Below are 24,344 nucleotides of genomic sequence, written 5' to 3' on the forward strand. Positions count from 1 at the left end.
TTAAAGATGTTAAAAAGAGAAATTAAGTTGTTAATATTTTGATTTTTTTTTTGCATTAGTTTTTTAATGTCTATATAGTTTTTATTAGGTTTAAGTTTTATTTTTTAATTGTTTATTATATTAATAAAATTTTATCACTTCTACTTGAACTAAACAAATATATATATATATATATATATATATATATATATATATATATATATATATATATATATATATATATATATATATTCACAGACACACAATAAATAAAATTATATAAATATATATATATAAGACATGTATTGTTGACATACAGTATAACTGAAAAATTACACAAAAATACTGTTCCTTCTGGACACTATTGCATACTAAACTTGAGACGCAGTAATCCTAATCTTGCATATAGTTTGTATATTATGTAAATCATGATGTTAGATCAGCTGGTATCTCCGTCACCGCTGTCTCCAGATCAGCGCTCTGCCCTCTACGACACGGCTGTTCACTTATCAGTCATCACATCGCTGGCTGCTTTTCTCAAACAAGTCAGCAAGTTTCGGTAGAGATACGGCCCCTATAGACCGGAGGGCGTATCAGGATCCTCCATTAAACAAACACACAAACTCCTGGTCTGTCGCTCACACGGACGGCTGTCAAAACCGCAATCTGGGGGCAGATGTTAAAGAACCGCTCTTTCTTTTTCACTCTTTTCCATTGTTTTTAAATAAAGATGCTAATCCATTGTTATGGCTTCAGTCTTGAGCGCGTTGAAGTAAAAACAAAAGCGAGAAACAAACATCTTGATGTCAGGCAGAGGGCTGCAGTGTTCAACAGACAAAGCATTATTGTTTCCTGCTCTCCCGCCCCTCCTGAATCTGGCACCGGCTCAGCTTTGGCAGACAGTGTCATGCAGATCAATTCAAAAGATAATACAGTATGTTCAAACCTGTTTTCGTCTGCGCGCGGGGCCCTGCGAGCGAGCGAACGTGTGTGGGGTTTGCGGATGTACGAGTGAAGGAATTGGACCCGCCGCATGCGCGTCAAGTCCATCTGTTGGCTGAAATATATTAATGCGTTCGCACAGCATATGTGAATCTTCTGCAACAATAAGCAGAAAAAAAAAAAAAACAGGCCAAAAATAGGCCGAGAACGGACTGCCTTTTTGGATATCTTGCTATGCAAATAGACCTTCTCCCAGTATTTATTCAAATGGTCTTGGCATGGAGGAAGAGAAAATGAGGCCAGAGCCCCAGATGAACTCTAAACACACAGAGACGCGTCCGTTCCCAACAGATGTGGTCAAGAAGATACTCGTACCGCCTTCATCCTCCGGCTACAGACATATTTAATGCAAGACGGGAATGCGTCGCAATCTCTAGCAGACCTCCGAACTCAAGGGGGCGATAGAATAAACAGACCGTTATCATGCGCCGGTGTGGACGCAAATATAGTTATCGTTCTTGGTGCGAACGGGCCTTTATCTGTTGATTCACATGGCTAAATAAAGAAGATCTTGTTTAGCACATAATTCATAATTCCCACCATATATGCAAGGCTGCAGTGCCACGTGTTCCGTCTTGTCTTGTTTGATTGCAACATGTAAATGTATAGAGCCGTTTTTTCATGAAAAAATTCCCCTCAGGGATCAATAATGGCCGTCTGTTTGTCTATCCATCTATCTAGACATCTCCAGACAGAGACAAAAAGGTTGTTTTGTGTGGGTATTCAAGAAACCTGCTGAGCAACATGCATGACGCCATTAATACGTTCCCTGTGAGCTTTCTGGAAGTTAGGCTACTATACACTGTGGCACCAGAATGTATCTGAATGCTTAAAGGGTCATGAACTGTGTTGTTTTATAATGTTTCCTGGGGTGCACTTATAATGTTAGTATTAAAAATGGTCATAAATTAGAAATAAAAGGCATTTTTCCTACCCTGATTTTATCCCTCTGATTTGAACGCTCTGTTTTAAGGGGCGTGTCTGCTGTGAGACTTCAGTGTAAACGCCCACTGCTGTGATTGGCTGACATCTTTGCATATGAAATAGCTCAGTATTACTCTCTTGAGAACTTTTAGCACCTTTTTACTATTACAGCTCTCAAGGTTAACTAATCTTGAAAAGTGTTGATTATAGCATTACATGTAGATCTGTGGCATTATATTTAGATCGTGGCATGAAAGGTTGCAGTGATGAACATTGTAGTCGATCACAGACATGTTGTTGACATGAAAGCAGTGATCTCGTCAATTTCTGCACATTAATGAATGCTTTCATCATAACTAACAGTGCAAACATGATGTAACTAAGAGATTCGTTGAATTAAACGGGAGTTTTGTTGCGAGTCCAGAACTCAGTCACTGATAAACTCACGCTGTTTGATTGACAGCTCCAGCGATTGTAAAGGGAGCGTTCTTTGATCGCTTTCTATATATAATTTAATCACAGTTTAAATAACAGATTATTTTCATCTTACTAAGAGAAACAATGTGAAGTTGAGCGTTTAGTCGCTGGTTTGATTTACTGACACACAGACAAAGATCATCTGACTGTACATGAATCATTAATATCAGATCAGGCATTAGAATGAACACAGTTACTGACATGTTGTTGCATTACTGTCGAGTCCATATCGTAAAAGTCTGTTTGCGCCAAAATGCGATTGATTTACCAAAGAATCCACAGTGAAATGTACCGAATACAAATAAATAAAGCTCAACTGAAAATAAATAACCATATTCCTGCATTAGGATCCTTTGAGAGGTAATGTTTTTAGTCTTGTATCGTTCTTCTCGCTAACACGCCAGTGGGCGGGGCTAACGTTACAATGATGCAATGAAGCCTTTATGTATAATGCATTTTAATGCATTAATTATGCCTTGTAATGCACCTTGTAATACATTGTATGGTCTATATGAATAATTGTAACCACAGTTATAATAACTACATTATACTTTTCTATTCATTGAAAACACCTTTAGAAAGTACAATGCATTAACCAATTTCAGATATAAGGAATGCATTTAAGTTTGGTTACAATTATTAATGAAAAGATGTAATGCATTATAGCTAGTGCTGTCAAAAGATTAAATCGCATCAAAATAAAAAAAAAAAAAAAAATATAATATATATATATATATATATATAATATCTGTGTGAGTATTGTGTATGTAACTGTGCCCAAAAACAACTTAAAATACTTTGCACCTTGATACAATATCAACAAATTTGTCTATAAAATATTTGCAAGAAAAAAAGCAGGATTATCTGGTGCTCCCTAATAGGTTAACATTCAAGAAACCTGAAAGAAGAAGAAGAAAAAAAAAAAAAAAAAAAAAAGACCCAGGTTGATTGCATCAAATCAAACAAAGAGCAGCGAACGCCTGCAAGGAGCCCTCGACACACAAGCAACCTATGAGAAAACGCTAGTCCATCAATTATAAGCGTGTGATTGAGATTTAATTCAAAGCTGGAGTTTAATTGCTAATATCAGAGAGTAATTAAGCAGATAAATCATGCCTGATCTTATTGAATTATAGATTAAAACTGCATAAAACCTCCAAATTGTACATGTCAGCTCCAACAGCACTCTTAATTAATGCACGAGTTTGCTTTAAAACGGCAAAAATATATCAAGTCCTAACTTTTATGACAGAGGCTTCTGAAGCGTTTGATGAACTTGAATAGTTTTATGTTGGTCAAATATAATGCAACTATATATGTATGTGTTTGTGTGTATACATACTATCAATTGATTTAATCACACATTTTTGTAATTAATCACAATTAATTGCACCTAACATTAAAATTTGTAATATACTTTTATATTGTAATACACAATTTCACATTGAATCTTTGAACTAAGCACTACGAATGAAGGTCAGTTTCACTGATGTTAATACTGCAACCGATGTCTCTATTAAAAGATTTTTTCTCAATTTCTAGGGATAAAATTAATAATTATAGCTGTTAACATATAGTATAATACATTAAACATAGATTAATCCTTATTAAAGCTACAAAAGTTATTCAGTTGAGAGGATTGAGTGATTTTCTCTTTGTCTTTTGCAGTTTGATTAACATTAATGACGCAGACAGCAGGTTTATTAGGCTGCTGTCACTTTAAGAGCTGACACACATGATCTGCCAACTCTTTACAGTCATTTAAGACTTTTAAAATCATTTCAAACGAGGCTACTTGCCAAAAACCCACATTTTGACGCGCTGTTTGAGAAGCGGCTTTCTGCGCGCACGTTTTGGTTGTGCGCGATCAGAGAGACGAACTGAGTTCTCTTCTGCGTCTTATTGCGCTTGAATGGTTTAAAAGCACTTGAATGAATGATTGGCTGATCATAGGATAGGCCTACATCCGGACCATCCTCTGTCAACCACTCTCTCTCGTTTCGTAGAGCTGGTGAATGAAATCTAGATAGCATGATCATATACTGTTACGCTAGCCAAAGAACGCCACAGAAAAATGAATGTGGTGTTAATTGCGTTAAATATTTTTAACACGTTAAACAGAAAACATTAATCGCAGAAATATTTGTAGCAATACATTGTATGGGTCAAAATGATCGATTTTTCTTTTATGCCAAAAATCATTAAGATATTAAGTAAAGATCATGTTCCATGAAGATATTTTGTAAATGTCCTACTGTAAATATATCAAAAATGTATTTTTGCGAGTGGATATGCATTGCTAAGGACTTCATTTGGACAACTTTAAAGAAAATTTTCTCAATATTTTGATTTTTTTTTATTCTAGATTTTCTAATAGTTTTATCTCGGCCAAATATTGTCCTGTCCTAACAAACCATACATCAATGGAAAGATTATTTATTCAGCTTTCAGATGATGTATAAATCTCAATTTCAAAAAATTGACCCTTATTTTTGTGGTTTTGTGGTCCAAGGTTCACAAGTTGTATGGATAATTATCATAATTTTACAAACTTTCAAGACAGCAGCTGTCCCCATTATTTTAATTTAAGGGAATTAAATAATTTAAGGATTAAACGGGACTTGAGGGGAAAAAAGAAACAAGAACGGTAATAGTTCTAGGTCTAATTGTGGTTGTGAAGTAACTATTTGCAAATATTTTAAAATATTAGACATAAGAACGAATGTGTGCATGTCAAAAACGCAAAAGTTTTCTTGTCTCGTCATATGAATCATGTACATAGCATAATTAAACTTAAAAACGTTGAAATTTAATAAAAAAAAAAAAACGTTGAGCAATTTGCATCACTGGATATTACCGTCAGTCGTTTAACATTTCTATCGTAGTTGTCAAATATTAAATGTTATGCTACTTTCACTATTATTCACACAGTTTTTCACTATTAAAACTAAAGCATTGCACTCAAATTCCTACTGGTCTTCAGTGAACAGTAAGCCCCGCCTTCTTTGATCTGATTGGCCATCTCAATCACTTTGACACTGACGAGCGCTGTAAGCAGACCAAGCAACAACAACAAACACTTTTAAAACTTTTTGTCATCCTAACAGAGTGGTGCGAAAAACAGAGCAGCCTCAAGAATATCAAATATTCGGGGGGGACGATTTGGCCATTTCTCTCTCTCGTCTATGGTGGTTACGGCCCTGAACACAAGAGTGAGTAAAAGATGCCAAATGGAAGAAACGGACATATATGGGACAACATGTCTGTCTGATGTCCAAAACATTGCAGAACACAAGAAGTGAGAGAGAAAAGAAGGGAAACAGGAGAGCAGGTCCGGTCCGCCTCTGTACGCCGTGGGCGAGCGCGTCTGCCGCAGCCATTGGCTGCAGTTAAATTGAAATATTTCGCAGCGTGTGTCAGAAGCATGCAGAATGGTAATTATGACAGATCTGATTAAGCGGGCGAGTCGGGGGCCGGGCGAGGCGGCTCCGGGCTGCAGGTGCGACCTTGTGCATTCCTGCGTGTGTAAATAAAATTAATTACAAGCATGGGGGCGCGCGGCGCGTGACATCGCTACGTGCGGGGAGTCCCACGGGGGGGACCCTAATGGAATATTTTCCCGGAGTCTAATAATACAGTTGGTATTGACTTGAGGTAATTAGGGGGATCATTAAAGCCGCTTTTCCCGGCGTATTTGCCTGCCTGATCAGATTAGCGAGAATGGGCCTCAGAACAAGCCCTGTGTGGTCTGACAGAGGAGAACGCGAGAAACCGGGCCACCTCTAACACTACCTTACATGCAGAGACAGAGACAGAGAGAGAGAGAGAGAGAGAGCAGATGGAGAACAAGCAAGAGAAAGACGAGATGCTGGTCACCGCAACAGGAACGAGAAGCGTTAAACGACAAGGAAAAAGGTTAGTTTGGAAGAGAGCGCTGCGATAAATCAGACGCGAAATTAATTTCCCAGACATCTGGGTCTCTGGTTCACGAATATTGTGTCTTTAATAATACAGGGGAACTGCAGCTGTTTCCCAGGCAACCTAATAACCAGGCAGCCAGATAAATAAATAAATCAATTAATAAACAGTCATGGCCCTATTTCCGCTCTCCGAGGCCCGCCGCTCCCATCTGCCTCGCTCACGCCCATGGGAGACAGCGAATTCATAACCGTAAACAAACAACTCTTCAAAATGAAGCACAATAATGAAAAATATATATTCTGTGTAAAATTATGGGGGAATAGGAAGAGGGAGGACCGATCTTCCCTATAGGAGTGTAATTTCATTTGCATCCGGCTTTGGATTCTCGTGCCTTAATGAAAGTAAACGCAGTTGATACATTTAGATCTGCCCTCCCCCTCTCTATTTTTTCCCTCTTTTGGAAAAACGCTATCATGGATTTTGTCTTAATGCTGTTGGAGCAAACAGGAACAAAATCATTTCTATGAAGACTATACTGTTTGTAAGAAGCCCGGAAATGTGAAACGGGTTCCATATTCTTTAGTTTACATCACAGCTTGAACTATGATTGACAGGTGATATCAGGGGGAGGGAAAGTCTCATTTCACTAGACAGAAACCTGTGCAACACCTCTGAGTGCAAGATGATGCCATCAATACTGACAGGAAGAGAAAGACTGACGCTGTCATTCAGACTGCAGGTTAACCGGTGACCCGTACAATCAAATGAATAAAATAAATAATAACAATTAAATGACCACTTATTTTACATAATATTTAAATTAAAATTCAATAAAAAAAAAAAACAAAAACAAAATGTTTTTCAAAAAAAAAAAAAAAAAAAAAAAAAAGTGGTTATATACAAAAAATATTATATTATATTATATTATACCATATGTTTATTATACCATATATGCGTATGTATGTGTATATATATGTATGTGTATATGTATGTATGTGTATATATACACACACATACATACGTATATATAAACACACACAGACTGTATATATATATATATATATATATATATATATATATATATATATATATATATATATATATATATATATATATATATACTGTGTGTATATATATATATATATATATATATATATATATATATATATATATATATATATATATATATATATATATACACACACATACATGTGTGTGTGTGTGAGAGTGAAAAAAAAAACTTATGCAAAACAATTTAATGTAGCCAATAAAATTCTAAAATTAGCATGTATGCAATTTTAGCAGATAATTTTTAATTTTTATTGAATTTCTAAATATTATCCATTGACAAGACTGCCCAATGTTTATGTTTTTTAAATAAATAAATACATTTAATTTGAAATCAGGAAATGGAAGATCTAAATAATAAATCAATTAATTAAACAAACAAACAAACAAACACATAAATAAAAATAATAAATAAATATTTTAGACATTTTATAATGTTTTATTTATTTATATATATATTTTAATTTGTTAGCAATTTTATAAAATGTAAAAATAAATAATACATTATAAAGTTGCTAAAAATACTCAATATAAAAAAAAGTTTATATATATATATATATATATATATATATATATATATATATATATATATATATATATATATATATATATATATATATATATATATATATATATATATTTATTTAAAAAAAAAAAAAAAAAAAAAAAAAAAACAGGAAATGTCATCATTAGAGTGTTTAATAAATGCTGGGGGAGTGAAAATGGCATAAGGGGGACATACTGTACCAAATCAATCAATGAGGCAAATATCTGCAAATGGATGACATATATCAGTCAACCACCAGCTGAAATTACAATAACAATTTTGTATTGATATGCACCATCTATCCTGCACAGTTTAATATCTCTCTCTCGCTCACTTTTTCCCGACCCACTGTTGCCCCCCTAGAGAGCAGCGAGCCAGGCGCTCAGTGACAGATGGCACAGCCTCCTCTACCCCCCTTCATACACACACCGGCCTATCGCCTGCCCCCCTGTACTGCGGCAGATCACTGACATTCTGTCTCATTAGAGCCCTGCTAATTACCACAGCCTCTTCCAGGAGAGAGAGACACACAGAGAGAGACAGGTCAGTCTAAGGGAATGGCTCCGGGTTCTAAAGGGCTTGTCATCTGACAACAGGGGCCGTGATTGTATTCACCATCAGAGGGTGTCAGCACTCCCATAATGCCCTTCTTCTCTCTATTCTCTCAGCCCCAGCAGAGCTCTCTGAATGCCAGTTCAGCGCTGTCATGTCTGTATTAGCGCTGTTTGCTAAGTCATACGTCACTATGGCTATTGCTCAGAGTCAGAGTCAGGGATTTTAACAAACCTCTAAATCTACGTATTCAAGTCAACATGAAACCAAAACTGCCTTCATTTACATAATACTCGTCTTATTGCGAATGATTCATCAATGCACGTTATTCCAAATTATATTTTAAATATTTGAATTCATCATTTTTTACCTAACTTAAAATGAACAAATTTAAAAGTTTGGGGTCAGGATGTTTTTTTTTTTTGCAAGAAATTACTGGTTTTATTCTGCAAGAATACATTAAATTTATCAAAAGAGACCGTAAAGAAGACATTTATAATGTAACAAAAGATTTCTGTTTTTAAAGAATGCTGTTATTCTGAACTCTCTCATTCATCAAAGAAACCTGAAAAAATATATATCAAGGTTTCTATAAAAATAAATTGATAATAATCAGCATATTAGAATGATTTCTGAAGGATCATGTGACACTGAAGACTGGAGTAATGATGCTGAAAATTCAGCATTTGATCACAGAAATAAATTACATTTTACTATATATTCACATAGAAAACAGCTATTTTGAATTGTAATAATATATCACAATTTTTCTGTATTTTTGAATAAATTAAAAAAATCTTACCAACCCCAAACTTTTCAACAATAGTCTAGATATCCTCAGAAATGCATTAGATCGTGCAAAAAAAGCGCGATTTTGAACAATCTTTAATTCAGGTTCGTAATATGCGAAGTCATATGTCAAATAAAAAGTACATTTAGACAACAAACCGGGTGAAAATATCCTGCGATTTCACCACGCAGCTTGCGTTCACCTCCAACACGTCAGGATTTCGTACATACAGTTTATGCCCATCATTTTCAGCTGCAAAACTGTGGTTTTTCTGTGGTGCAGGAGGAGAAATTAATTGAAATGCTACTCGGAATATGAAAGTGCCACCAAATAGATAAAGCCTGGCACTCACGTCCTGTATGGATGTGTGCCCAGAGAGGGGGACGGCATGGCTCCGATCCAGTGCCCATCCCCCAGTAAACAGCACACACACACACACACTCATGTGCACCACAGCCATACACAAACAGCCACATGAGTAAGCAGGTACACACGCTCACACACACACACACACACACACAACGCGACGGTTCTCTTTAACCCCCTCAAACTACTGTTTACGGCTTTTAAAGCCCAGGGGACGAGCGCTGCGCCTCCCCCTCCACCACGGCTCTCATGGAGGGCAGAGCTGGGCCGAGTCTGGAGCCCCGTGGCTGCGGAAGCCAAACCCGCGTCCTGTGCCAGATCTCCAGCGTGTGCTGCGGCTAGTGCTGCTGCAGTCTACCTCCGCTACGGCCGAGGATTCCTGCACTGATGGCCGCGCCAATTAATCCGACACGCCACGGAAGATAACCATACGGCAAAACGCCTCCCAGGACACGCCGTCCAGGACCCCGAGGTCCTTCAGCCAGGCACAAACAAACACAGTTGGTGGTCACACTTTGCAAAGAGGTTCCATTTGTTTACTATATTAGCTAACATGAATTAATAGTGAAAAAGCATTATTTATTAATCTTGGTTTCAACATTTACTAATGGATATTTAAAATTTGTATGGACCTGATCTGACATTAGACATTTCAATTAATTCTGGATTCTGTGTTTTATTATTTAATATATCATCAAAAAGAGTGGTAATCATATGAATGCAACAACTGAATCTTTTAAAATGTAATTAAATCATATTTTGGCAAACAAAGTGCTGCGCAACTGTTTAATTTAAAAAGAAATTGTGTGATATTCCTTCAAAATGTTTGGTAACACTTTAGTTTAGGGTCCAATTCTCACTATTTGCTTATTATCATGCATATTATAGGATATTGGCTTTTATTAGTACTCATAAATGACTATATTCAACATCTCATAATCCTACCCAATACCTAAACTTAACTAACTATTAATAAGCAGAAATTAGGAGTTTATTGAGGCAAAAGTCGTAGTTAATAGTGAGAATTGTAACTGTATTATTGTTGTTACTTTGAGAAGTACTTTTTTTACTGTACTATAGTAATATATTTCGGTCATAATTTCATCAAATTAAACCAAACTTTTATTTTGGCGGGTTGTTGTGATGACCTTTGAGATTCTGGGCCCTATTTGAGGTGCGCTTAGGGCGTGTCCAAATCCACTTTTGCTAGATTAACGACGGAAAAAATGGTTGCCGCACCAGGTGCATGGTCCAAAAGGGTTGGACCTAGTCCCTTATTGAGTCATAGGTGTGTTTTGGAGCGTAGCATGCAATAAACCAATCAGAGTGTCATCTCCCATTCCCTTTAAAAGCCAGGTGCGCTTGCACCATAGTGGAATATAAACACCAGTCAGTTTAAATACATGTGTGTATTGCCACGATTGGTCAAATAATTAGCCAATTTCATTCGCCATTACTGCAAGTAAGTCATTCTGATACATGCAATGACTATCCATTATGATATTTATGCACACAATAATAATCTTTTAATTGTAATCCTTTTATTTTTAATATTTGTCATGTTTGTGTGCTGCTGCGTGTCCCTGTGTGTGTAACAAGCAGAGTGTATGCACGTTGTGCATGCACAGATTACTAACACGCCCTTTAAATAACAAAAAAATACTGTGGCATTGACTTTAGAGCAGGTTTTTTTGTTGGTCAATGGCACAGTCATTTTCAGTTCCTCAAAACAGCAACACGCCAACAATGCATCTGAACACACCTCGTTTTCAGACCAGCACGCCCATGGGTGAACAGATGGGAGCGAGTGCATTTGCTATTTAAACAACGTGGCAATGATAACTGCGTCAGGCTGAAACTAGCCCAAAACACTTGCCTGACGTCGCATTGCATCAGGTGTATGATAGGGCCCACAGTGTGTATTTTAAGTCCAATTTTTTTATTTCCTTCCTTCACTAACTTCCCTCCGTCTCGTTCACTCGGATGTACATTATTGCTTACGTTGAGCGAGCGCCCACTACTGGTGGAACCCTTGCGATGCGTTTAAATGGAACGCCGTAAGCCCTTGATCACTTGGAATCTGCTATGGAGCTGATTTATGCATGTATGCTTGGGCTGTTGGAGAAAATATATAAAAGCTACAAGTATTATGTGGTTAAATGTTAAAATAAGTGAGTGGGGGTAAATTAAGTGCGCTCTGCTGTGACATCACAATCATGTTGCATTGGGGTCTATGGATCTGCCTGAAATGTACATATAGAGTAGACAAAAACTGAGGGATCGAGGGTCTGTCCAACTTCCCTCGCCCATTTGACGAAGTTGAACGCACTTCAAAATGGCGGCGGGGATTCCCCCGAGGGGAAGTGCTTGGGGAAATTCATGAGTGTATGTCTAAAAGTGGAGCTTTATGCAGCAGTAATGATAGCTTTATCAAATGAAATGATGAAGTGACTCTCAGTGCAGCTCTGGAGATGAAGTTCATGTGTTCATGTCCTCATATAGTGGCAGACGAGTGTCACGTGTGCTTCAGTATGTGTAGTAGACCAAACGGAGGCATGCAGTACATGCATATATTTTAATAACTTTAATATTCTCAGACATATCATGTTTTGATTAAGAATACAGCCCTACTTTTGATTTATTCATTCAAATTTTTCAAAATTCTGACATTCCGTGTTATACTGTAAATTACATTTTTATAACCAGATTCAGCGATTCCGTCTGCGCTATAGAACCCCATCAACAAACATCAACCAACAACAAACATTTGTCTTCCTATTTAACTGTCTTAACTACTTAATTGCCTAAATTATTACATTATTAGCTAACTGCATTCTCTAAATTGTAATGTTGACATGCATTCTCTGTAAAGCTGCTTTGAAACAATATGTATCATGAAAAGCGCTATACAAATAAATGTGAATTGAATTGAGTCAGAAATCACAAATTCGACTTTAACAAATCAAAATAAATTGAATGCATTTAAAAAAAATGCATTTTCTACATTCTGACAGACAACAATCTTATGTTGCACAAAAATGCACATTAAAAGGCAGCAATTTTGCATTTCACTGCACTGCTTTCCTCTTGTTTTCCTATGTAAACATGCTCTAAATGGATGTGTTTGACCATTACGCTTACGTCTTTCACAGTGTACTACACATGACACAGCATTCTCGATGCACAATTTACTTTGTGAAATTTACTAACAATTTCTGAGAAAAATTGCTTAAATTACCAAGAAAAAGCATATTGAAATTAACAGTGTTATTTAAACGGTGATTAAATTATATATAGAAAACGATCAAAGAACGCTCCCTTTACAGTCGCTGGAGCTGTCAATCAAACAGGTGTATATCAGTTGGACTCGTGCCAAAACTCCCTTTTTATTTAACAAATCTCTTAGTTGCATCGTTTTTTAGCATTCGTGCGCAATCACAGAGAATGATGGTAAATGTAGTTTCAACCTGGAAGAACGATCCCTTATCTTCATGAAGACCAATCGCACAGTCACCAATCGCCACGTAAACGTAACGATGGCCAATACCAATCCTCGATTCTTCAGGCGACACGCCCCAGTTCCAAAAGAGTTTCCCAGCTGCACGAGCCCGTCTGGCAAACGGCATCGTTCCCGCGCGTTCGGCGCGGCACTCGGCACCGGCCGGACATTCAGCCGGCGGCCCCCGTGGGCCCCGCGGAGGGGGCTGCGAAAGGGAAGGAGGGGGGACCAGCTGCCCGGGGAGCGCACATTACGAGATGGAGCCGGAGATAAGTGCTCTCCCAGGCCCCTTTTTCAGCTGCGTAATTAGCACAGTTCTTATCTGCTGCTCAATTCACATTCACACCAGCCATGAATGGAGCACACAGGCTCAGGCAGGGCTGGAGAGAGAGAGACAGAGAGGGGGCTCTTTTCTCTCAAACGATCATTTTATACGAGAATCTTACTGGAATAAATGCCCTGGTTTGTCTTTTCTCTCCTCCACCCTTCTCGGCTTTGAACTCCCTTCGACAAAAACAGTGGTTTGTGCATCAAACTGTAATTTGGTGAAACAAAAGTATCTGGCACCATAATCAGTGCAATCAGCAAAAACCTGCTGATATTTCCAGATAATTTAGGGCTTTTATTCGCGTTTTCTCCCCCATCAGATGTAATTGTGAAAATCTTTAAGTGTGCACATAGATATGTGAAACCTTTAATAATGGGGCTCGCCTTGCGTTTCTTTAATTAGTTTTAATAGGCTAAAACAGACGGTAATGTCTCTCACAGAGGCCTGTATTCAGCAGAAGGCTGTTCGCTATGTGAGATAACGGTGTGGTCGTTGCACAGCTGAATTATATAAACACATTTGTTTTATGTTGCAACACTGTCTGCTGTTCACAAACCCACAATAAAGCGGCTCGAGTCATTACGGCGCTGCGCTACCTGCCTGCCGACGAGCGCGAGGCTTAACAAAGCTCTCCTTTTACACTTTTATCTTGCTATCTGGGCATTCTTTAGACTGTACACAAAAATGTTTGACAATGTTTTGTCAACCAGGCGAGCGATTGAAGCATGACAGGCTAGTGAAAGTCAGAGCGGGAGTGTGTGTGTGTGTGCGCGCGAGGTTTGGGCCGTACCTGGCTCTTTGAGGCGGCGACCTTGGCGAACATGGCCTGGGACACTTTGGCCCTCTTCATCTCCTGCTGGATCTCGTCGTAGATGGAGGAGTTGATGTTTAACACGCAGCTCTCGGATTTCCCGTTCCACTCGGAGGTCAGAGGGCTGGGCTTGACCTGGAAAAAAAAGAAAGAATAAAGACTTCATTTTTAGTGTACCTATCAAATTATGTTAAAAAAAAAAAAGTAATAAAATAAAATATTATATAAAAATATTTTTAAAAAAATAATTAAATCAAATTTTTTCTGCAATTAATCATGATCTTTTTTTTTTTATATTTCTATATTGTAATAATTTCAAAGTACTCTCCAAATTAATGTAGAAACAACTTAAAGACAATATATTTTAAACATTTGTTCATCTTGTTATGAATGAAGGCCACAATCACTGGTACAGACGTCTCTATGAAATACATTTTTCTAAACATTAATTATAGACATTATACATTACAGTATAACCATCAATTTCAACATTTACTAGGCTTTAAAATAATAACTTATAATTTAAGTGAATTTAAAACAATCTTTACATAAACCCATTATAATAAAAAGTTATCAAACACTTTACAGTCTTCACTGCATAAATTATAGATTAAATATAGATGATCCTTATTAAAGCAACAATTTTCTCTGTTACCTTCTTTGATTAACATTAACAGACATCATCACAGCAACTGGTTTAATAGGCTGCTGTCACTTTAAGAGCCGCCGCTGCCGAACATGGCGCGGATCTGACGTGCATCTCAATTTCAACTCTTTAAGTTATTAAACTCATTTAAGACTGCTCTTACGAGGATAATCGACAAAATGGCCATTTTGGCATAATTCTGTATGTTATTGTTTATTCAAGCCCGAAAGAGAACTCGATACTGGCTGTCACATGACACGACATTCACAGACAGCGTATTCTCGTTTATCTTGTGGCACTTGAATGGTTAAAAAGCATTTGCATGAATAAGAGCGTAATCATATAATGTAACGCTAGCCTAATTATGAGAAAAAAATGGATGCATTAATTGCGTTAAATATTTTTAATGCGTTAAACTGTAAAAATGAAGTGCATGCAACGCACTAATTTTGACAGCACTAAATTAATGTAAATATAATATATATAATATAATATAATATAATATAATATAATATAATATAATATAATATATATATATATATATAATATAATATAATATAATATAATATAATATAATATGAAAGAATATATTATTTATTATTATTCTTTGTTACTTTAATGTAATTTGATAGGTACAAATTAAGTTAAAATTAAGTACAAATTAGTACAAATTAAGTAGGACATAGACCAAATGGAGACATGCAGAACATGCATATATTTTAAAAGCAGTTTTTGAGCTTTAATATTGACACAAGCTAGTCCAGTTTGATTAATTATACAGCCCTACTTGATTTATTCATTAAAACTTTTCAAAATTAGGTGTCATTCCGCGTTATACTGTAAATTCAATCTTTATAACCAGATTCTGTGATTCCATCCGTTTTCCACATCGCAGAAAACATAGGACCCAGTAACATGAACTATGAACATGTTTTTTTTTTATGCTTTTGAAAGAAGTCTCTTCTGCTCTACAAGACTCTATTTATTTGATAAAAAATACAGTAAAAACAGGAATATTGTGAAATATTATTACTGTGTAAAATAATGGTTTGCTATTGTAATATATTCTAAAATGTAATTTAATTTTCAGAATTTTCAGCTTTTAGAATGATCAATATTAAAAACAGTTGTGCTGCTTCATATTTTTGTGGTATTTTTCAGGATTTGTTGATTATTCATTGATTTATATAAATATATACATACAACTAATGCATCAAATGCATGTTAAATTGATATGCTGGTAACTGATGTATACATATAAATGTAGGTTTATAATCAAGGACAAAATCATGCATCACTTTTCCATAAACAATGTACCATATGTGCACTCACAGGAGAGATGCCCACTGGAATTCTGGGATTCCAGTCTTCTGGTCTCACATTGTTACACTCCTCTCTTCTGGGCTGTGAAGACACACACAAACACACTTCATCAGAACGATCAGAATACTCTAGTACACACGATCAGATTTACATCACAGCAGCTGATCCTAAAGCACACCCCGTGACAAATGATTTCAGCAGCTTGCAAAGATTTCTATAACACGCTCTTTATTTTTTAAAATGAAGGGTCTCCAAACTGCCATGTGAAGAGGCTGTCAACGACACCTCCAGCAGTCATTTACATGTGAAGCATCAGTGTCTAGGTTGAGTTATCTTGCGACCACATCTAATTATAAAGGGATGAGCGTGTGCAAACTTGACGATCCATTAACGTATGTGGGAAACATACCTTCACATCTGTTTTTATGGGCGCCATAAAAGCCTTGCAGCGCTGTGAGACGTGCCACCCTGCTGATTTACAGCAGAAAACCCTGAGAACATCTCACTCATATCTGTCAGCATCAAGCTGCCCCACATCAGATTTTCCTCTACGTGGATCTGCTTTATCGCTCGTTGTTTATGCAAAAGAGCCAATGATGGGCAAAACGTTATCTGACCAATGGCATGATCGACTAAACATGCATATAAAGGCTGTTCAAAAAGGTAGGCAGCATAATATTTATAATATTAAATCATTTATTCAATACTGAAAAGTATTAATACAATTAATTATATTAATTATTTTTATGCTTATTACAGTAGCGACATACTAACTCTAGTGGAATCAAAAGAGTCGAGCTTCCTGCATGCTTTTTTTGCTGCCTATGTAGAGCGTTCCAAATCAGTTACTAATGAGGATGCTGCCTATGAAGCACACTAGGTTTTGGAACACAGCCATTATATGCATGTCATCCAGTGCATCGATATGCCCTTTGATTTCAAATTTCACCAATTTGTCCAAATATCATCAGATAATGGAGACTTTTGCCGAGCGCTGTACAAGGCTGACGAATTAGGCGCAGTTGCTGAATAATCAGGTTACAGAACCATCTGATAATGGGATCTGAACAGGAAAGCAGCATCTGGTTTGTGCACACACACACACAAGGACATGATGCAAGCAAGCACACACACAAATGCATGCACACTTGAGTGAACACTGATGACATTTCGGTCTTTACACATCGTGTGTGTGTGTGCGGGAGTTTTTATCCGGTATAAAAGACCCTCCTCAGTCCATCACACACAGGAAGGCTTTGTGTCCGATCCACTAAGACACACTCAACTGCGTTTGAAGGAGGCCGCGGTGGAGAGCGTTCTGCATACCTTTCCCGCCCCGCGTGGAGAGCTCTGAGCTCTAGAAGGCTGGGAGTGAAAGAAACACTTCCTGGGATCTTTCCTGCACTAGACGTTTCCTCCAAAGTAGAGGTGCATTGATGTACTGAGCCTTTTGTTTTGTAAAAAAAAATACTTCATTTTCAAGTGCATACTCGTAATTTAAGAGTAGCTATTTAATATTTGGATAAATGCATAAAATGTAAAACCGTTTCCTCCAAAGTAGAGATGCATTTATACTCAACAATTACCGTAAAAATGCTTCAAGTGCATGCTCATAACTTAAGGGTAGCATATCGTCATGTTTATTTTTTTTCATAAATCATTACTATTGGTCACCCTTTACGTCCGTCTGTGGGTTTTGCAAATGTTTAACTAATGAAAAGTATTAAAAAGAGCTTGTGACTAAACCTTGCAATTCCATTGGCTCCTCAAACTGTCAGTCAAACCTCATAACTCCTCCCACCCCTATCATGAATGAAGTGCCGCACACATCTCTGCTTGTTTGCAATGCAATGGTAAATAAAGAACTGGTTGTTTGATTAAGTACAGCTTTTTCTTTACTCAAGAAACACTTTATATATAAAGGCTAATGTTTTATGTATTTGAGGAGCGGAGAGAGTGTCTAAATCTAGCATTTGCCATCGACTCAGTCAATACTGTTTTAAATAGCCTGTGCAAAGCACTTTGTCTTTAATAACATGAGATTTTTTTTTTTTTTTGAGATTTATTTTGGTTAAATCAATGTTAATATAAAAGATGCATACAGGTGTCTGATCATAGATAAAGCCACAATACCAACTTTGATAATTGTGTTTAATTATTTAAAAAAATTGTTTTTCCATTTCCTGAAATAGCTGTTTTGGAGAAACAAGGTTTCCGCCCAACAGTGGATAAAAGCATAAAATGTTTCCTCAAAAGTATCGGTACATTAATGCATCTCTACTTTAGTTTTGGTCCTCACCAAAAACTGTAAAAACACTTCAATTTCAAGTCCATAATCATAATTTAAGTTTAGCATATTTAATATTTTGATAAAAGCGTCTGCTTAATGCATAAAACATAAAATGCATAAATTGTAATATTTACAGCTGTTAATTCAACTATTAATAACAAATCAAATACAGGACATTATAGCTGACCACTAAAGCATTGTTTCCTCAGTATCTGTATCAATGCATTTGCGCCTAACTGCATATCAGAGTTCGGTTTGAGGTCATCATAATGGTGTCCTTGTGGTTAGCATCATGTGTGAGCTCCTGACTAACAGATTACTACAATACACTGAGATTTAAAGCCGCAGTGCATAATTTCCGGACCAATCGCCGCACCAAACAGAAGTGCAAAAATAATGACAGTTTCCAAACAGGTTTTCCCTGTCTTGCATTGGAGGCACACTCAAACAAAAAGAGTTTGAGTGTATTTCAACGTCAAAATCATTTTTCCAGCAGTTGGTGTGGGTCTGTAGGACTGCGGAAAGCAAATACTCTGACGATGACTGATGAAAAGCATACTTGAGCTAATCATTCATTATGTTAGTCGGTGAACGCACGCCAAATATTTGTGCTGAAACTGAGTCTGGGTGTTCAGGTCCACCTACATTTACATTAGTGAGAATACAGAATCTATTTAAATTCAACATGACCCCATTCGCTTTATTAATTCACGTTTATGGTCTTACTGTGAATGATTTATCAATGCACATTAATGAATTGGTATTTTTGCTTTGTCCTCCAGTAAAAATAACCAACACAATTTACTTTAGAAGAAATATTGCTAAAATAAATCCATAAAAAAAAAAAAAAATTAGGTGTGTTTTCAGGGAATCTATTTACAGCAAATCAAGAAAAACATTTGGCAATAGAGCAAGAAAAAAAAAAAAAATCAACCTAATTCAAGATATATTCTCTTTCTTATTATCTTACAGTAAAATGTCTCTAAATGTATCTTGTTTTAAGGATGTATAGATATTTTAACTGTCTTCCAGTAAAAATAACCACTTAAAACAACATTAACTTGAGAAGAAAAGTTGCAAAAAAAAAATATTAAAAAAGTTTTTCTTTTTTCAGAGAATCTATTTGCAGTAAATCTGTTGATTTATGCATAAAACAAGAGAAACAATTGAAAACAGAGTACGAAAAATGACCTGATTCAATATTCTCTGTCTTCTTATCTTAAAATATATCCAAAAAAAAAAAATCTTCTTTAAGGATATCTAGATGTTGTAACCAGAAAACAAGAATGCAAAATAAATAAATAAGTAAGTAAATAAATAAATGCATTTATAAGTATGTTATGTCTTTGTCTTCCAGTAAAAATATCCATCTTAAAACATTTAATTGAGAAGAAAAAATTGCAATAAATAAACAAATAAGTTTTCAGATAATCTATTTACAGTAAAACATTTGCCAACAGAATAAGAAAAATCTAATTTAAGATATGTTCTCTGTCTTATTATCTTACAGAAAAAAATGTCTCCAAATGTATCTTGTTTTAAGGATGTTTTATCTGGAAAACAAGGCAAAAACACTTTTTGCCATGCATCAAAGGTTGCAATCCTACAGCACAGCTTTTACTCCTCAAAGAGAATCCACGTGTGAAACTTCAGTCCCTTGATGCATGGCATGTAGTGGGCGTCAGGGTTGATCGAGTGCGTTACCTGTACAGGGCGCGAGGGAGGGGTGCTGATGAGGGGCGCGGGGCCCATAGCCGAGGCTGCGGTCAAGCTGCGCTCCCTCTCGTCCTGGTAGATCCGGTCTCGCTCCGCTTCCGGTAACTGCAGGAAGTTCTGCATCGCTCGCAGGTTGACCAGGAGGGACTGAGACGCCGTCTTGGGGTCTTCCTCTTTTCTAAGAATCTCTGAGAGGAGACCCTGGAAGAAACAGACAGAAAGAGAGACAGAAATAAATGCATTGTCCTCTTACAAAAGAGCAATCAGTACAAGTGCAACGATTAAAACATCCTCTCCACTCCATACGTGACAAAGCAATTGACCCTTCGCTAAGCTCCGCCCACCTCAGTCACTCAACAAGCAGAACTGAACTGGAGATTTCTATTAAAAGTGTTTTTCAGCAGAATATGCTCATGCAGTGCTAATAATTTAATGGAGCTTATGACTTAAATGTGACATTACAAAGCCTTTCTTTCCAGAGAAGTTAAATTATACAGTAATGCGATTAAAATGTTCAAAAAATTGAATCAAATGTTTCTCAAAGTCCCTGAAAAGAGAAAAGCCTCACTTGAAAGCAACTAGAAGTGATGTTTCTACAACATAATTTCTGTTTACTGCTGTACAAACACACGGGACTTTCATAAACGTACCCTACCGTTCACTAAATGATTTTTGAAAGAAATTACATTTATTTACATTTGTGCATTTAGCAGATGCTTTTATCCTAAGTGAAATTTAACTAAATTTAATTTTATTAATTAATGCTTTTATTCAGCAAGGATGCATTAAATGAATCAAAAGTGAAAAAGTGAAAGTGAGAAAAATTATAATGTTACAAAAGAGTTCCATTTTTTTCTTGAAAATTCCAAGAATTTTCTGAAAATCATCATATTAGAATGATTTCTGAAGGATCATGTGACACTGAAGAGTGGAGTAATGATGCTGACAATTCAGCTTTTGATTACAGAAATAAATTACATTTTATTACATATTCACATAGAAAATGTTTCTTTTAAAAAGTAAAAATATTTCAGAATTTTACTGTATTTTTGATCAAATAAACGCAGCATTGGTGAGCAGAAGAGACAATTCAAATCATCTTACCGACCCCAAACTTTTTATAAAGTAGTGTACTTTTTCTAAGGTCAGTAACATTTCTAAGTGGAGGGTCAATTGTGCGCACACTTTACAAAGTGTGATTAAGATGTTATAATCTCTAAGAAGGGCCACCAAACCCGCATGAGACGCTACCCCGACATGCCACCACAAGCGGCCATCATTTACATGTGGAGATGAATGTAAAATAAATACTGGAAACAAAATGTTGCAAATTCCTCAGAGCGCAACTAAAGGCCAATTTGTGCAAACAGGCCTGTCACGACGCGGCCGCTGATTCCTATAGATTCCAATCGCTCTAACACAACATCAAAGCAGGTTTTATGCAGAACGTCGAGAGGCATTATCTTCCCAGAGTCTCCACTAACACTCGCTCATGCGTGTGGCGGTGACAGTCCACGGCCGAGCCAGCGCCCGCCCGTCCCCCACCGCTGGCACACGTCCAGGTACGGCTCTCTTTGTCTCACCTGATGATGGCAGACAGTTGTCAAGGCTTTCAGTTAGAATTGAGAGGTGGGATTTTACTAATAACAACTAGTGCAAAACCACAATGTTGAGTTCGTCTCACAACTTTCCCAGTGGTTGATCACAAGTATTTAACCTCAAAATATGCCGCACAAAAATGTTTTTGGATGTAAATATTTTGGGTGAAAAAGTACAGTGACACTCAGCTATAATGAGCTATAATTGCACAAAAGACTTAAGTTGTTATTTTTAAATAAATTAATACTTTTATTCAGCATGGATGCATTAAATTAATCAAAAGTGACAGTAAAGGCGGTTTATGATGTTATAGGAGAGATTAGAAAGATTCTGTTTATAAAAAATTGTTTGTTTTAACTTTCTATTCATCAAATAATCCTATATATATATTTATATATATATATCAAGGTTTCCATATATTAAGGAGCTTTTTGCAACATCAATAATGACGTTATGTTTGAATATATGTTATAATAGAAAACAGCTATTTTAAATTGCAATATTTCACAATATTACATTAAAAAACAGAACAATTAACTAAGCAAAAAATAACAAAAAGAAACATATCACAATATTAACATATGATTCTAATATAATATAATTTAATATAATATAATAACTAAAAAAGAAACAAATAATATTAACATATGATTCTAATATAATATAATTTAATATAATATAATAACTAAAAAAGAAACAAATAATATTAACATATGAATGTATAATATAATATAATAACAAAGAAACAAATAATAGTAACATCATGAATCTAATATATAATAATATAATTAATATAATATAATATAATATAATATATATATAATATAATATAATATAATATAATATAATATAATATAATATAATATAACAAAGAAACAAATAATATTAACATCATGAATTCTAATCTAATATAATATAATATAATATAATATAACATATAAAAAAGAAACAAATAATATTAACATCATGATTCTAATATAATATAATATAATATAATATAATATAATATAATATAATATAATATAATATAATATAATATAATATAATATAATATAATATATATAATATATAAATAACAAAGAAACAAATCATAATATTAACATCATGATTCTAATATAATATAATATAATATATATAATATAATATAATATAATATAATATAATATAATATAATATAATATAATCCTTGATGACTTCCACTCCTAGTAGTAGACTCAAATATTGACCAGCCATAAATCTGTGGTCATTTTGCCTAATGTCAGTAAAAAATAAATACATAAATTCTATAATTCTTTGCATCCAAATATGTTATAGTGAATTCTCAAATAAATTCAAAAGCGAATTTTGCCTGTCGAGTGAAAACCGTACACCTGTGCAGCTCAAACTGTGCAATTTGAGGTATCTTTCCTCACACAATAACGTCCCACAAACACTGAGGAATGAGTTTTTGACTGGAAAATGTAATAATTTGAATGAGCAATAATAATAGTGATGTTTGCCTCGGCTAACACCGCTAATAAGTGTCCTGTCCCAGCTCAGTGCTGACAGCAGATTGCGTGCGGTGACGAAAACAAGGTCAAAACCCTGGGCGTGCAAACCAGAAGATGTGAGTCAGTGATCAGTTACTCCTGCCAGGAAGCTGATGGTTTGTAAAGTTTCTGATTGAAATAATATCTGTGAGAAAAGTCTTTGTCCTGATAACCCCTCATTTCCTGGACGACTGTTCTCTTTGTGTTGATCCCAAAACAAAAGAAGATAAACCATCCAACTATCAGCATTCTGTTGTCACTATATTAGCAAGGCATGATGAATTTTAATGATGTACAGAGAGCGTGTAGTGGCAAGCATCACAGCAACATGTCACAGCTGATGTATGGGGCTGGGGCGGAGCCGGGGATATGATTCAGCATTTATAATCGTCAACAAAATGATTTGACAGCCATCTACAAAAACAACATACTTAATGGCTCCGTTCCACAACCTGAGCCGGATACTGCCTACATAGACAGCTGCCTTCAAAGACAGCATCTTCAAAAGTGATTTCCGGAGGGGATATATTTGTTTGTAATGACGCTACAAGTTCAACCATCAAACATTTTTTATATTTTTTAAATATGAGGGAAGAACAAAACACTAAACTTAGTTAAAGTGGACCTATAATGCCTCTTCCACAAGATGTAATATAAGTCTCTGGTGTCTCCAGAACGTGTCTGTGAAGTTTCAGCTCAAAATCCCCCACAGATCATTTATTATAGCTTGTCAAATTTGCCTCTATTTGGGTGTGAGCAAAAACACGCCGTTTTTGTGTGTGTCCCTTTAAATGCAAATGAGCTGCTGCTCCCGCCCCCTTTCCAGAAGAGGGCGGAGCTTTAACAGCTCAACAACAACAAAGCTGGAGAATCTCACGCAGCCAAAATGACGAAAGTGTTCAGCCTTACATTGTTCAAACCGGAGTCGACACTGATGGAGAGACTCATGCTGCGTTCACACCAGATGCGACTTGCGC

At 35.9% G+C, this 24,344-nt stretch overlaps 1 protein-coding gene across 6 annotated transcripts in view; it reads right to left on the reverse strand.

The window, feature by feature from the left end:
* Nucleotides 1-24,344, reverse strand: part of LOC125243588 (DNA-binding protein SATB1) — a 72,359-nt gene that overhangs the window by 13,280 nt on the left and 34,735 nt on the right. For all 6 annotated transcript variants that reach the window (XM_048153352.1, XM_048153355.1, XM_048153353.1 and 3 more), the window contains 3 exons: nucleotides 20,228-20,440; nucleotides 16,243-16,314; nucleotides 14,244-14,399 (listed from right to left, as the gene is read on the reverse strand). In XM_048153352.1, the coding sequence (XP_048009309.1) occupies nucleotides 14,244-14,399; nucleotides 16,243-16,314; nucleotides 20,228-20,440 (441 nt within the window). The remainder of the gene's footprint in view (nucleotides 1-14,243; nucleotides 14,400-16,242; nucleotides 16,315-20,227; nucleotides 20,441-24,344) is intronic.

The sequence above is a fragment of the Megalobrama amblycephala genome, linkage group LG13 (genome assembly GCF_018812025.1).
Source record: "Megalobrama amblycephala isolate DHTTF-2021 linkage group LG13, ASM1881202v1, whole genome shotgun sequence".
Lineage (NCBI taxonomy): Eukaryota > Metazoa > Chordata > Actinopteri > Cypriniformes > Xenocyprididae > Megalobrama > Megalobrama amblycephala.